The sequence below is a fragment of the Henckelia pumila genome, chromosome 1 (genome assembly GCF_033568475.1).
Source record: "Henckelia pumila isolate YLH828 chromosome 1, ASM3356847v2, whole genome shotgun sequence".
NCBI lineage: Eukaryota > Viridiplantae > Streptophyta > Magnoliopsida > Lamiales > Gesneriaceae > Henckelia > Henckelia pumila.
The window spans coordinates 166453310-166467516 of NC_133120.1; the positions used below are offsets into that span (position 1 = coordinate 166453310).

General features: G+C 34.8%; 1 protein-coding gene across 1 annotated transcript; it reads left to right on the forward strand.

The window, feature by feature from the left end:
- The first annotated feature begins 9974 nt into the window (after nt 1-9974).
- LOC140874716 (xyloglucan 6-xylosyltransferase 1-like) lies at nt 9975-11716 on the forward strand. Its single transcript, XM_073278077.1, has one exon. The coding sequence runs from the start codon at nt 10163-10165 to the stop codon at nt 11525-11527; it is 1365 nt and encodes a 454-aa protein (XP_073134178.1). The 5' UTR covers nt 9975-10162; the 3' UTR covers nt 11528-11716.
- Nucleotides 11717-14207: the final 2491 nt, after the last annotated feature.

Sequence of the window (14207 nt, forward strand, 5' to 3'; positions counted from 1 at the left end):
ATCAATAAAAATTCAAAAGAAAAAAAGAAAACTAGGGAGAAAATTGAAGAACAAAACCTAGCCTCCAAGAGAGATTCTCCAAAATCTGATAATAATCCTCAAAAACGGAATTAAGAGTCTAATAAAGCCTAGAGTCCAAAATAATAAAATTTCCAAAATTATAAAATTATTCCCGAACAGGCTAGCACGCTCGATCGCATTGAGTACGTCCGATCGAGCGCGCAATAAGATGAAATTCACTGCCTTGAAATTCCTCGGCCCGCGCTCGATTGCCTCGAGTTTGTCCGCTCGAGCGCATGGAAAATGGCCAACATTCTGCTTTCATTTTCTTCAACTTGAAATCTCCTATACATTAAACCCGGGAGTATGTTATGAATGTAAATGCATGCAAAAGACAAAACTAAGATAAAACATGAACAAACCAATAAAATGCATGCAAACTAATAACAAAATAACAACAAAATATGCAAACAAAACACGACTATCAGCACACGTGACAAAAATATAAGGGGAAAGAGGGTCTCCCTGACAGATGCCTCTCCTCAAAGTTAGACTTGCCAACCAGTTCACCATTCAGAGAAAAATGTATTTTTTTGATCGCACACACTTCATTATTTTCTCGACCCAAATAGAAGAGAAGCCCATCTTAAGCATAATTCTTTCAAGGAATAACCATTCCACCCTGTCATATGCCTTGCTCATATCCAATTTTAGCTCTGCATAGCTCTTTTTTCCCCCTTTCCTGTTTCGTATCCAATGAAGAGTTTCAAAACCCAGAATTATATTATCAGATATCAAACAACCAATAATAAAAGCAATCTGAAACTTATTCATCGTCCCTTTGAGAACAGGCCAAAGCCCATTAGTTAAGGTACGAGCAACAATCTTGTGACAGACGTTACACAAACTAATGGGTTGAAATTCTTTCATTTTCATTGGGTCTTGAATTTTAGGCACTAAAGTAACAATTGTTTCATTCCATACTTCCATCGATGCTGTAATACCCGAAAAATCCATAAATCTATTCATGATTTATTAAAAGAATTTTAAATGAGTTTTAAGTTATTTTATTTTATTTAATCAAGATTTAATACTTATTCATAATTAAATGATTTCATGTGTTGTGTTAAATGATTTTAAGTTATTTAATTTTATTATTTATGATTTAAAAGAGTAATATTGATTAAATGATTTTATATTCTTAATTGTTTTAAATGATTATTATGCATATGATTTCATGAATTGTGTCTATATTATTTTAACGATTTCGATTGAGTTGATGGTTTCAGGTCGAGTTTGATTTTGGACTCACGGGACGAGGCTAACCTACTCACGAAGTGTTAGAAAATAATTCTACGAGTGCTTTGAGTATAATATTACTATGATTTTTATTTTAATCATCGAGAGGAGAAAATCTCACTAGTCTAGTTTAAGGTGTGTTGGACTGACTACGTATTATGTAGACAACACCCACATGCTATTAATTCCTCTTCACCCCACTTATCTACTCCCTACCCCATCCTTAATACCCCTTGTCCCCTTGACTCTTTCCCCTCCCATCATTCTTCACGTTTCTTTCTTTCCTTCATCATTCTTCTCCTTTCTCCTTTGTTTCTTCCCCTGCGGTTCTACGAGATTTAGAAGTTCAAAGCTTCGTATCTCGTTCATCTTGTGGTTAGATCATTACCAAGAATTCGGATCAACTCAATCTTCGGTTAAGGCAAGCAAGTTTTAAAGCTTTTGAAAGCCATTCAAGATATTATGTATTTTGATAAAAATAAGTAGAAAGATGTTCATTATGTTATATGTTTATATCTTTAAGAGTTTTGAAAAGCATGTATATTACAAGTTTACATGTTTAAAACCATTTTCAAGATCATGAATATTTTGATACGTGAATTTGTTGATGTGTACATGTAAGTTTAGGCAAGTACAAATTTAAAAAATTTTGAAACTCATTCAAGCTATTATGTATTTTGATATGAATTGTTGTGTTTTGAGATATGTATGCATGATTTTCATGAATTTCAAGAGCATGAAGTTATGATTTTACGAGATCGTGAAGCGTAGGTTGTTCTTGTCAAGTACTTGAGTTGATTCAAGAGGTTCATGTTCTTTTATGATTTTAATGTTTTGAAGTTAGTTAAACCATGTTCAATTACAAGAAAATGAGCTTTGATGATTTATGTAGTTAGGATTTTGATTAAAAGAAGTTTATGTTTGAAGTTTGAAGTGTTGAAGTTGTGTTTGGTGGCACCGGATTACCTATACTTGTAATGATTTTGAGTATAACAATTAGGATAGTGATCCAAATGATATGAGGCCAATTCTATTTGAAATCTAGCTTATTTATCTACAACTTTCATGTTTTGAGTTTTGTCAAAATCATTTTGGAAGATTGACCAAAATTGTCTTGAAGTGTGTCAAATGTTTTGAATTTCCGGCAGTGACACATCTCGGGGGAATCCGTATAACGTTTTACTGAAAAATCTATTTTAGGTGAGGTTTTCGGCATTCGAAAGCCAAGATCAATATCTACAACTTTCATGTTTACCACTTTTTCAGATTCTGACTTAAGAATAGAGTTTTGGAGCGGGAAAGATGAACCAGTTGCGCAGGTCCGGCGCGCCCGCGCCTAGAAGTTGAGCGGGCGCCCCTTTCATTCGAAATTTATGATTTTAATATTTTATTTTAGGGTTCTAAATTCATGTTTATGATCTTTTAAGGCTTCTAAAATATATTTAAGAGTTTCTATGCAAAAAGTTTCAAGTTTTAAGTCAAGAACGACAAGAACGACTTACGTGGATCGATTACGCTATGTGATGCATGTAAATGTCTAAGTTTCTTTCATGAAACCTATGTTCAATATGAAAGTATGATCTTTATCATTTATTACATGCACAAAGTTATCGAGTAAAGTTTTATGTTCATGAAACAAAAGTTAAGATGGAAATTATGATGTTTCAATGATGCCTCAGGATGGATGAAATGATATGTTGATGAAATGAAAATGATGAAGTATGAATGAATAATGCTATGTTGAATTATGAAGATATAATATGTTGATGCATGAAAATATTTTGATGTCTTATGTGTCTTTGTGGTGGCAATACGGGAACGGTGCTCCGGTTTGGGCTCCGGAGTAGCCCTCCCAAATACGGCTCAATATACGGGTTAGGTCCTCCGGGATGAGCTCCGGAGGAGCCTCCGAAAAGGAATGAACGAACTTTATGAGGCTTAGTGCCATATGCTTGTTGATCAACAAGAAAAGATGAATGTGCCCATTATGAAGGTTGCCACAATTTCACATAATTCATCACCCCAAAGTGATAAGTTTTTATGTTATGTTCATGGTTTATGTTCATAAATAATTGTATACTCAAATTGCATGATTTACATTAGATGTTATGTGTAAACGTTCATTTAAGAATGAAATGGTAAAGTTTTGAGAATATGCATGAGGTATACTTTCAAGATTTAAAGTTAAGTAAGTTGATGTCCAAGTTTAAGTTTCTTGCATCTTTTAAGAGTTTTGAAGTTCATGTTCAAGATTTTAAGTTTAAAGTTCCATGATGTTTACGTTAAAGTTCCTCAAGTTCAAGGTATCATGTTATGTATGTTCAAGTTATTTTAATTTTAAAGTATTTTGAAACAATAATGATATTGATATGAATATTTTAATCTTGCTGAGTCCTTAGACTCACTATACTTGAATGGTGCAGATGGTTTAGCAGTTTTGATTTAAAAAGCTTTGGTAGCACGGCTGAAGAGTCCAAGAGGCAAAGACATTGCATGACACAATAGTTCAAAAGCTCTGATGTATTTAAAGAAGAAAGATTTACTTATATTTATTTATGTTATGTTGTTATAATATTTTATGTACGATGTTTAAAAGTAATGATTTAATTATTTTCATTGTCAGTCTTTTAAAGACGAGTTTTGAGGATTTCAAATGTTTCGTCTTTCAAATGTTTATTTCAGTTAATGTTGTTATGTGAGTTCTCTGATTATTTTCAAATGTATTTTATATACATAGTTAATTAATTGAACTCACTCTCCCCTATCCTCTTTAAATGTTATTAGTAGGTTTTGACGTGCCGTATCTTGATGGACTTAAATGTAGGGTTGCATCCGTGTTCTATTTTATGATTTGTTGATGTACTAGGGCGATGCACTCCCTGCATAGTTTAAAAAGTTTTGAAAAAATTTTCTCACTCTTTTTCCGCAACTCTTTTATTAAATGTTTTTAAATACGGGACGTCACAGATGCACCCTCATTTAATATTTGTTCCAAAATTTTTGAAAAAAGAAAGCAAACACACCATCTGGTCCAAGAGCTTTATCCAGGTGCATGTCAAACAGTGTTTTTTGAACTTCATCGGCAGAAAACGACACACATAAAGATGAATTCAAGTTCTTCTCAATGACCGGCTCAACACAATACAATACCTAATTCAGATATCTTTTAGAGGGATCTTGGGAAGTAACAGCTCAGAAAAATAATTCACTATGATATCAATCATTCCCCTTTCCTTAGAACACCAGTCACCATGAGAGGAAACAAGCCCCCTAATATGATTTTTTGCCCTTCGAACCGAAGCTTGATGATAGAACAGCTTATTGTTTCTATAACCTTGAGCCAACCAATTAACTCTACTTCTTTGATACCGGTAAAGATCCTCTTTCACAAATAATTTTTCTATCTCAAGTTCCAAGTCCCAAATCTGCTGATCAGAGTGCTGCCAACATTCAAGGGTCTTGAGCCGATTAAATTGTTTACGTTTAGCTTTGATTCTACCAGGAAGATTCCTATAACGTTCTCCTGCCTAGCTACTGAGTCCCACCTTGAAATTTTGGATCCGATCTGAAACAGACATAACTGCCCCAATCATCCTCACTTGCCCAATTTTGTTCGAAGAGAAACCCTGGACTTCGAACAATCTGGTCATGTTGAACTAGCCCAAACAACAGCTCAATCGACCAATGATCTGAGTGGTAAAAATCTAAAGGCTATGCTCGGGCAGCTGGGTACAACAATCTCCAATCAAAATAGGCAACATACGTGTCAAGACATTCAAAAATAAAATCTTCATGGCAACGACGATTGACCCAAGTACTGAATTCTCCAATCCCGTGTAAATCTTGCAAAGCGCAATCCTCTAGGGCGTCTTGAAACACTTGATTTTGGTGATACAACCGAGGGTTAATTCCCTCCTAGTTTCTCACTATCATAACAGATCTCATTAAAGTCACCTCCCACAAGCCAAGGAACACCAAGCATTTCAGGTTGAGTATTCAACCTCCTCGTAAGACCCCAAGAATGGTGACGGCTATAAACCTTAGGGTGCCGATAAAAACCAGTAAATCTCCAAGATTTTCAAGGTGTTGTACCAAGCAATCGATATGACCCGATGAGAAAGAGTGAATCATGACATCCACTGAGTTTTTCAAAATCAGTATAAATCCTCCACTTCACCCATTACAACCACCACAAACATGCCAGAAAAACCAAGAACACATTACCACCATGCACAGTTAGAGGCCCTTCATTTTGTCTCGGAGAGGAAAAGAAGGGTTAGGCTCTTCTCAATGATTAACCGTTTTAATTCTCGGAATGATCGTTGGTTCTCAAGCCCCCCAAGCATTCTAGAAGATGCAACTCATAGGTGTCGTTGGGGTTGCTTAGAAACCACCGCCGATAAATTAGAGTTCAAACTCTCCTGGATATCTTCAAAAGATATTTTCTTGAGGGAACAAGCTCCCGACCCACTGCCATGTCTTGATGCTGGATATCAAGATGACCAATACTTGATTCCAAAACTTTATTATTCCCAACATCGCGAGCACGTTGTTTCCAAATTTTTTTAGCAGTAGGCGACTGATCACCCTTCAACACTGGGACTGATGAATGTTTCTATGGTAGGAAATCACCACTGCTAATAACCTTACCTTGTACATCCAGATCAGAAGTTTCCAAATATTCATGCAGAGTCTGATGCCTTAGAGTGACATGCTCTTCACAATAAACACCCATCTGGATATTAGAAGATTGTCCCGAGCCTTGTAGAATTCTCTGTTTACTTTCATGCAATCAAAATTCTCCAACGTAGGGTTCTTTGGGACCACTATATTGGTATTTATCAATTTAGGGCATGCATGCTCCCTTACTACACGTGAGAAACTGGAAGAAGGAGAAACCTCATGAGATTTGGGAGAATTCGGTCAGACTTTAGCCCCTCCACTAGTAGATGGTGCCCATAACCAATCCCCATAGTCAAATGCGCTCTTACCTTCAATAGTCATTTCACAGTCCCAAAATGAGTGTCCAAAACAACCGCAGTTATAAAAAAAGTTCGGAAGCCTTTCGTAAGCAAAAATAACACCCGAATACGTGAAAATATTCCCATCGACAAGCCATTCTCCCTTGCGTCAATCTCTTCCAATATCCCAACTTGGCTATCTATTTTATGAAGCAGATCCTTATGTATGAGAACCACATGGAGATTATATCAATGAATCCAAATTAAAATCTCGTCAAAACGGATATCAGCCACAGTCTCACGACCTATAGGCTCTAGAAAGATGATCAGATCCCTGAACAAGTTCCATGGACCTCAAGTCAGTGCCCTACGTTTATCTGGCTGCGATCTGAACCCTAATGGGAAATATTGTCTCCCATAACTCCAAACTCTATATGCCTGGATGTTTGCAATATCCGCGGAATTTGTTGTTTAGAGTCTTCAAAGTTCACTGTCTTGGAGGACAAGACTTTTGCAACCAGGAAATTTTGAAGGATTTGTTCTCCAATCTTCAGTGTCTCACGATCAAAGTTAAGAGTTTCCTCGGGTACAGTAGATTTGGATAGCTGTAATTCCTTGACCAAATGGGTAACCTCATCAGGGTCCATGAGAATCACAACCAAACAAGGATTATAAGATGAAGGAATCGAAACGCTGATGAAAAGAAAATCTACACTAGGGTAGAAAGATAACTCCCATTAGTGCCGCCATAGCGAAACCCAAGGAGAGAACATGTTGATTGAGTTTGTGGTAATTAGAATAACTTTTAACTTTACTTAAATAACTAATGTTACATTTTATTAAAAAATAAATAACATATGTTGTTATACAATTCATAAGAAACATCGATCGCATATTGACCATGATACTCATATTAGAGAAACTTGAAAGACACACACAACTTATCTATATAGGAAAACGATTTGTAATTGGCGCACAAAGCCTCAACCCACACTTGGGGTTAATCCGCATATATGGAACAAATGTAATGATATTTGGAGCACCTTTAAATGGCAAGATAAGTCTGATAAAACAAAAAATAATAGGAATATTGGGCCAGAGGGGCCAGGTACAGGGGTGGTCAAATATATTGAGGGGTTCTCACTACTTTGTTGAGCATTCTATTAAAATAGTAAGTTTAAATTTATTTTATTATATTTCAAAGAATAATTCCATAAATTTTCGAAGCATGAGAAGTTAAACCGTGTTACGACTTATGAGTTATTTAAAAAACTACATCAGAAAAATGATGGCACGTGGGTTGATGTTAGGTCTAAGGTTGTTGATGTGAGTTTTATAAATACTAAATAAAATATTTGCATCTCATTCATATCATCCTAAAACAACATAGTAGTTGATTTATAACATTTCAAAAGCGCAATAGATAAATGTGTTACTTGAGTTCTCACAACCTGATATAGATGGTGGGTTCTCACAAACACCAACTCGAGAATCCATGAATGACATGTGTCTAAAGGCTGCTGAAGGGGAGAGAAAGAAGCACCTATATGGTGTTGGATCACACGTATTTTTTACATTTTCTGATGTTATGTCAGGACGTGGACAACGCGCACATACCAATTCATCTGCTGATGTGGCGGCTGCTAAAGTTGAGGTTATTGCCGCAAATTCTAAAGTTGAAGAACTTACGCGAGATTTGGCTAGTTTGCAAGACCAGACTCGATATTTGATATAGCACGCACTCCATGACCCCGTCTCGTTCCATTCCAGGTGCTAGTGATGATGATAACACACAAAATCCATCCCTTCACTAGATACTTTGTAATATGATGGTTCTTGTTATTTTTGGCACATAGAAAGATTTAGATACTTTCTTATATGATGGTTCTCAATCTTTTTGGCAAATTGCAAGGTTTAGATATTTGGTTACGTGCATGATGGTTCTAGAGATCATTTCGGTATATATATGTTAAAATATTTAGATACTTGATGTTTTTTGTCATCATCAAATTAATTATTTGAATTGCGATGACCAAAAACTATCCAGAAAGATGTTTTTGTTGATATTGTTTGATATGAATTGATAGTTTCGTACTAATGCTCAATTATTCTTCAATTATTATGTAGTTATAGTTGATGTTATGATGGATAGTTTATATGTGAATGTGGATTGTTTATATGATGTTGGATAAGGGGTGACAAAATTAGGGGGTTGGGGGGGATCTGGTAATTATATGAATTAGCGACAGAACAATTTACGTCGCTATAGTTTAGTGACATAAATGAATATTTTGTCGTTGAATTCAACCAAAAATATAAACTCTGTTGCTAAATTTAGTGACAGAAATAGAATTCTACCGTTAACTTTTGTGACAGAAATTAGATTCTTTCGTTAAATTTAATGATTGAAATAATATTCTGTCGTTAAATGTTAACGAAGAAAATATACATTATGTCGTTATATCGATTGGCGACAACTTTTGATGATGAAACTATTGTTGTCGTTATTTTGTCGCTAGGTTCATTTAGCAACAGAAAAAGTCGTCGCTATTCACATTTTTTTTTTTGTGTTGCAGGTAGGAAACTTCTTTCTTTATAAACAAATTTTCTCATACACATCTTTTAACTTCCTTGCACTTTTCTATCAATTTCAACCATGTATCAATAAGTTTTTTAGAGATCTAAATTCTCTTCGACCACAAATTTGATATATGACATTTATTTTTATTTTTTCTTTCATTTTTTAAAGATATGATACACGTAAGCGTCTATTAGATATTTTTAGGTTTGTATATATTTATTTAAAAAATTAAATAACATTAAATCCAAAACACAAAAAAAGTTCCACGATCAATGTTGTAAAAAATTGAATGAGATCGATAGTACGCATGAAAAAATTAAATAATTTTTTTGTGGTTTTGTTCGTATAATATTCAGCATAATCATCATATGTAAATACTTAAAAGTTAAAACGATATTCCAAGTTATTTTCAAAAAGGCATGTTGATTCTTGAATCCTATTTTCTAGTGGGATCACTACATTCATCGGTCAATTTTTGGTTAAATATATCAGTTCTCGCATGCCTTACATTTCCACTAATTAGTTTTAAAAGTATTAATATTCTTGCTTTTCAGTTTGACATCTCAATTGAAGAATTTTCAAAAATAATAATGGTTAGATATGTCTGAAATCAATACGATCAAAGTATTGATTGAAGTACCATATCAAAATAGGTACTTATAAAATCCTCAAAATGATAATTCACAATTTTGAGTCGTTTTTTTTTTGTTTCCATAAGTTATAATCATAAATTGTTACGTTGGTACATAAACTATTAAAAAAATAATTAAAATAATGATCATGCTCTCAAAATAATCGCCACCATAGTTTGTTTCATTAGATGTAATCATGTAAAAGAAGTACACATATTTTTATATGTTTTGTGATTTCTCTAACTATCGTTTATTAAGTAAATTAAAATTTAAATAATCATATAATTACAAATTTGAGATAAAAATATAAAATTTATTAAAAACTAAAAATGCTAAAGTAAATTATGTATGATTTTGAAGGAAAAATATTGAAATTATGTTTATTCGAGGGGTTTGAATGTAATTTACGACATCTCCTGTCTGAATCCCATATTCACCACCCTATCCGTGTCCACTCTCTTTCTTTGTTTCTTTCTCTTTAGCCACCCTCGCTGCTTCAAATTCTCCCTTTATCTTCAAAAAATGCGTCTCAAATTTTAAATTTATCATTCCCAAAAATATCATTTGCAACAATCATCGAAAAATCATTACCAAATTTAGGAGAATCATGTTCAAAAGTTATGTTAATCTATTGAAAGCATTTGAATTTTGACCCGGTTCAAGTTTCATCTCAAAGGATTAGAATCGCCATGTTGAATAAGTTGGTATTCCAGCGGCGAGCGCGCCAATTTCGGCGGCTTCTTCGCAATGGCAAGCTCACGCTCATATGTCTCGCCCTCACCGTCGTGGTTTTGCGTGGGAATATTGGCGCCGGAAGATTCGGCACACCGGAGAAAGATCTCGACGAGATTCGGGAAACCTTCTCGTACATACGCAAGCACGCCGAGCCTCGTCGTGCTTTGGTAGAGCCTTCGAAGCGGCAGCGAAAACCCAGCAGTGGTACGAAAAATGGCAGCAAGAACTATGCCGACTTTGATGTGAAGAAGATTTTGAAAGATGAGGATGATGGGGTTGAGGAATTCAAGCGTGATTTGACTCAACCTTATAGTTTGGGTCCAAAGATTGATAATTGGGATCAAATGAGAGACCAATGGTTAAAGAATCATCCGAATCTCCATAATTTCATTGCAGAAAAGAAGCCCAGGGTTTTCTTGGTGACCGGGTCCTCCCCGAAGCCATGCGAGAATCCGGTGGGGGATCATTACTTGCTGAAGTCGATCAAGAATAAGCTTGATTACTGTAGGCTTCATGGGATTGAGGTATTTTACAATATGGCCTTGCTTGATGCAGAAATGGCGGGCTTTTGGGCAAAGCTGCCATTGATTCGAAAGCTTTTGTTGTCTCATCCGGAGGTGGAGTTCTTATGGTGGATGGATAGTGATGCTATGTTCACAGATATGGCCTTTGAGGTGCCGTGGGAAAGGTACAAGTATCATAATTTGGTGATGCACGGTTGGGACGAAATGGTGTATGATCAAAAGAACTGGGTCGGTTTGAACACAGGGAGTTTTTTGTTGAGGAATTGTCAATGGTCTTTAGATATTCTTGATACATTGGCACCAATGGGGCCAAAAGGAAAGGTTAGGAAAGAAGCCGGGAAGCTTTTAACTCGGGAGCTAAAGGATAGGCCGGTTTTCGAGGCCGACGATCAGTCTGCTATGGTGTATATATTGGCAACACAAAAGGATAAGTGGGGTGATAAAGTTTATCTCGAGAACACTTATTATCTGCATGGTTATTGGGGCATTTTGGTGGATAAGTATGAGGAAATGATTCAGAAATATCACCCGGGTCTTGGCGATGATCGTTGGCCGCTTGTTACTCACTTTGTGGGTTGCAAGCCTTGTGCAAAGTTCGGGGATTATCCAGTTGAAAGATGCTTGAAACAGATGGATCGTGCATTCAATTTTGGAGATGACCAAATCCTACAAATATATGGTTTCTCTCATAAATCACTAGCCAGTCGCGGGGTGAAAAGGATATGGAATGAAACCGGCAATCCTTTGGAAGAAAGAGGTGATCTTGGGTTGCTTCACTTGCATCCCAAGCTGTAAAAATATCATTTTCTAGAACAGGCGCAAAGATTTGAATGAAAGGGATTGGACTTGCCCTTTTCATATCAAGATTTTTGTTTCTAGGATTACATGTAAAATTTTGCAATTCTATTGTTTTTAGTGTAATTCGTGGGGATTGTTCTGTTGTACATATTACATGATTTTGAGTTGTTTAATCCAATCTGAACTCATCCCTTTTTCGTTTATTATTTGATTCTTGTCCTAAATTTCACGATCTTTGTAAGTTCATGTCTGATCTGCAATGCCACACAGCGGGTGGACTTGTACTTTCATCAGTTGCGATGGCCTAAAACTTTGTATATGATTCTTTTTGGTTGATTAGCTCATTTATGTCTTAATCGACACAAAACACACAACTTAGGCGTGTCCTGATCCGGCCGATGAATCGTGTCATGTAGAGCGTGGTTCATTTTAATCAAGTGTTGATTCATGTATTTTGTGAATTTTGTGCACAACTGAAGACTAAAAATTGAAAATACTTTTGGAAAATTGTATTTTAATTTATGGACTAGATTTTTGCAACTCTGTAAAGTAAGGTCCTATAAAACACGTCGAAGTGTGGATGTTAAACTTTATTTTTTTCAAACATGAGTGAGATTTGAACGAGCAAGTGGAAAAGAGTATTTTTAGTTTTTATTATAATTTTAATTTTTTTAAAATGAAAAGATAGAAGTTATAAATCTAAGATTAGAGGAATAAAATTTCAATTTCTAAAAGTAATACATGTATTAAAATTACTATCATTAATAGTTTTATATAAAATCTACAAAATACGCTCATTATTAATTAGGATGACATATTTATATTCATGATTTTTGTATCTAATAATAATACTTATAAATGCATATTTATAAAAAAAATATTAATTCAAAACCATAATAAAATCTTATGTTTTAAAAAACGACTAAAATAGCACAAATTATAATTTTAACGAGATTAAACACGAATTAAATGAGCACATAAGAGCATGTTCAACAATGTGATGTGAGGAAGTTGGTGTTGTAAAATCGATAACTTGATCGCATGATGATGTCAGCGTTGATGATTCATTATATTTTCTTACAGTGATGTGGTGATGTTGTAGAGATGATATTAAAATATTAATTATTTATTCTATTAAGTAATTATTTTTTAAAACATAATAAAAATGAACGTAAATATACGAAATTAAAAACACACAATTAAATTTTAAAATTACACATAATTTAAAAATACAACATAAAATTCCAAAATAAAAAAAACACACATAAATTTTTAAAAAATATACATAAATTAAAATTGACGCGTGATTAAAAATTGGATGAGTTCTACTATTCATCCCATGCAAATTCCAAATTTGTTCGATCAGATCCTTTTGAAGTCTGTGGTGAAATTATCGGTTCTGAACGCCGAAACCTCTCTTCAGAAAGACGTTAAACTCAACGGTATGATCTCTTGAAGAATGAAGGGACAACATTTGGTGGCACATATTCATCATCTCTAGCTGAAAAATCATGATTTTCGAGTATATCCTCCATTTCGTCTTCCACAATCATATTATATGTAGAATGATGCATGTTTTCATTATATAATCTAAATCAATTGGATCCCACATATGAGATGAACCTCTCACTACATGTCAACGTGCTTGGAGTACACCAAAGACTCGCTCAATATCTTTTCTCACCTCTTCTGGATATCGTGAAAAAATCCTTTGTTTTTGCGAGAAGGGTCGAGAGATAGTTTTCACAAACGCAACACAAGATAGATAAATACTGTAAGCAAGATAGTATACTCACTCCCGTTCACCTCAAACTGCATTGGAGGGGCTTCTCATTTTGTAATATTTAAGAACAAGTTGGACCTTTCCAATACATTGATGTTGTTTTTGCATCCCGGTACGCTAAAATATGCATGTCAAATCCATAAATCTTTTGATGCAATTGCTTGTAGTATGATTGAAGGTTCTTTTTTATGTCCACTTTGATATTGTCATACTCAAGCTTCGGACAATTTTTCCAAGCCCAATACATGCAATCAATGCTTCCAAGCATCCTAGAAATCCCATTCGAGCATTTTCATCATTTAGCCGAACAACGTTATCAGGTGTTGGTTGGCTCAAATATTGCTTAGAAAAATATATCATATACCCCCTACAAAATGTTTCAAACACTCCAACATTATTGATGCACCTATCCTCAAATAGTCATCAACAACATCACATCATATGTAAGCATTCAAACCGTAGCCATAACCTTCTGTAGTGATGACAAACCTAGTTTATCGGTTGCGTCCCTCCGTTGGAGAAAGTAAGACACATTGGTTTGTAGAGCTTCCACAATTCTAAAAAAATGTCTACTCAATTGGAATTGCCTTCGAAAATCATGCTCGTTATAAACGGTACTTTCGGCAAAGTAATCTTTAAATAAAGCTTCGGCAACACGTTCTCGATTTTTCTCTTTCCGTTTGTAGCCATATACACAATGTGATTCCCCCGATTGAAGCACACAAACTTTCATTATGAATTTTTGGTTTCGTGAACGTGTTGTTGGGAAGAGAAATCCGTCCATCATCGGATCATGTATTATAGTTTCATCATCCGATGATGAAGAACTCATGTATGTCATGAAAAATATTGAACATTGTGTGTGTGAGATTGTGTAAATAAATTGGATAGTGT

Bases quoted from the DNA above. Each gene is read 5' to 3' on its own strand.
- LOC140874716 (XM_073278077.1), top strand. From the start codon at position 10,163: ATGTTGAATAAGTTGGTATTCCAGCGGCGAGCGCGCCAATTTCGGCGG.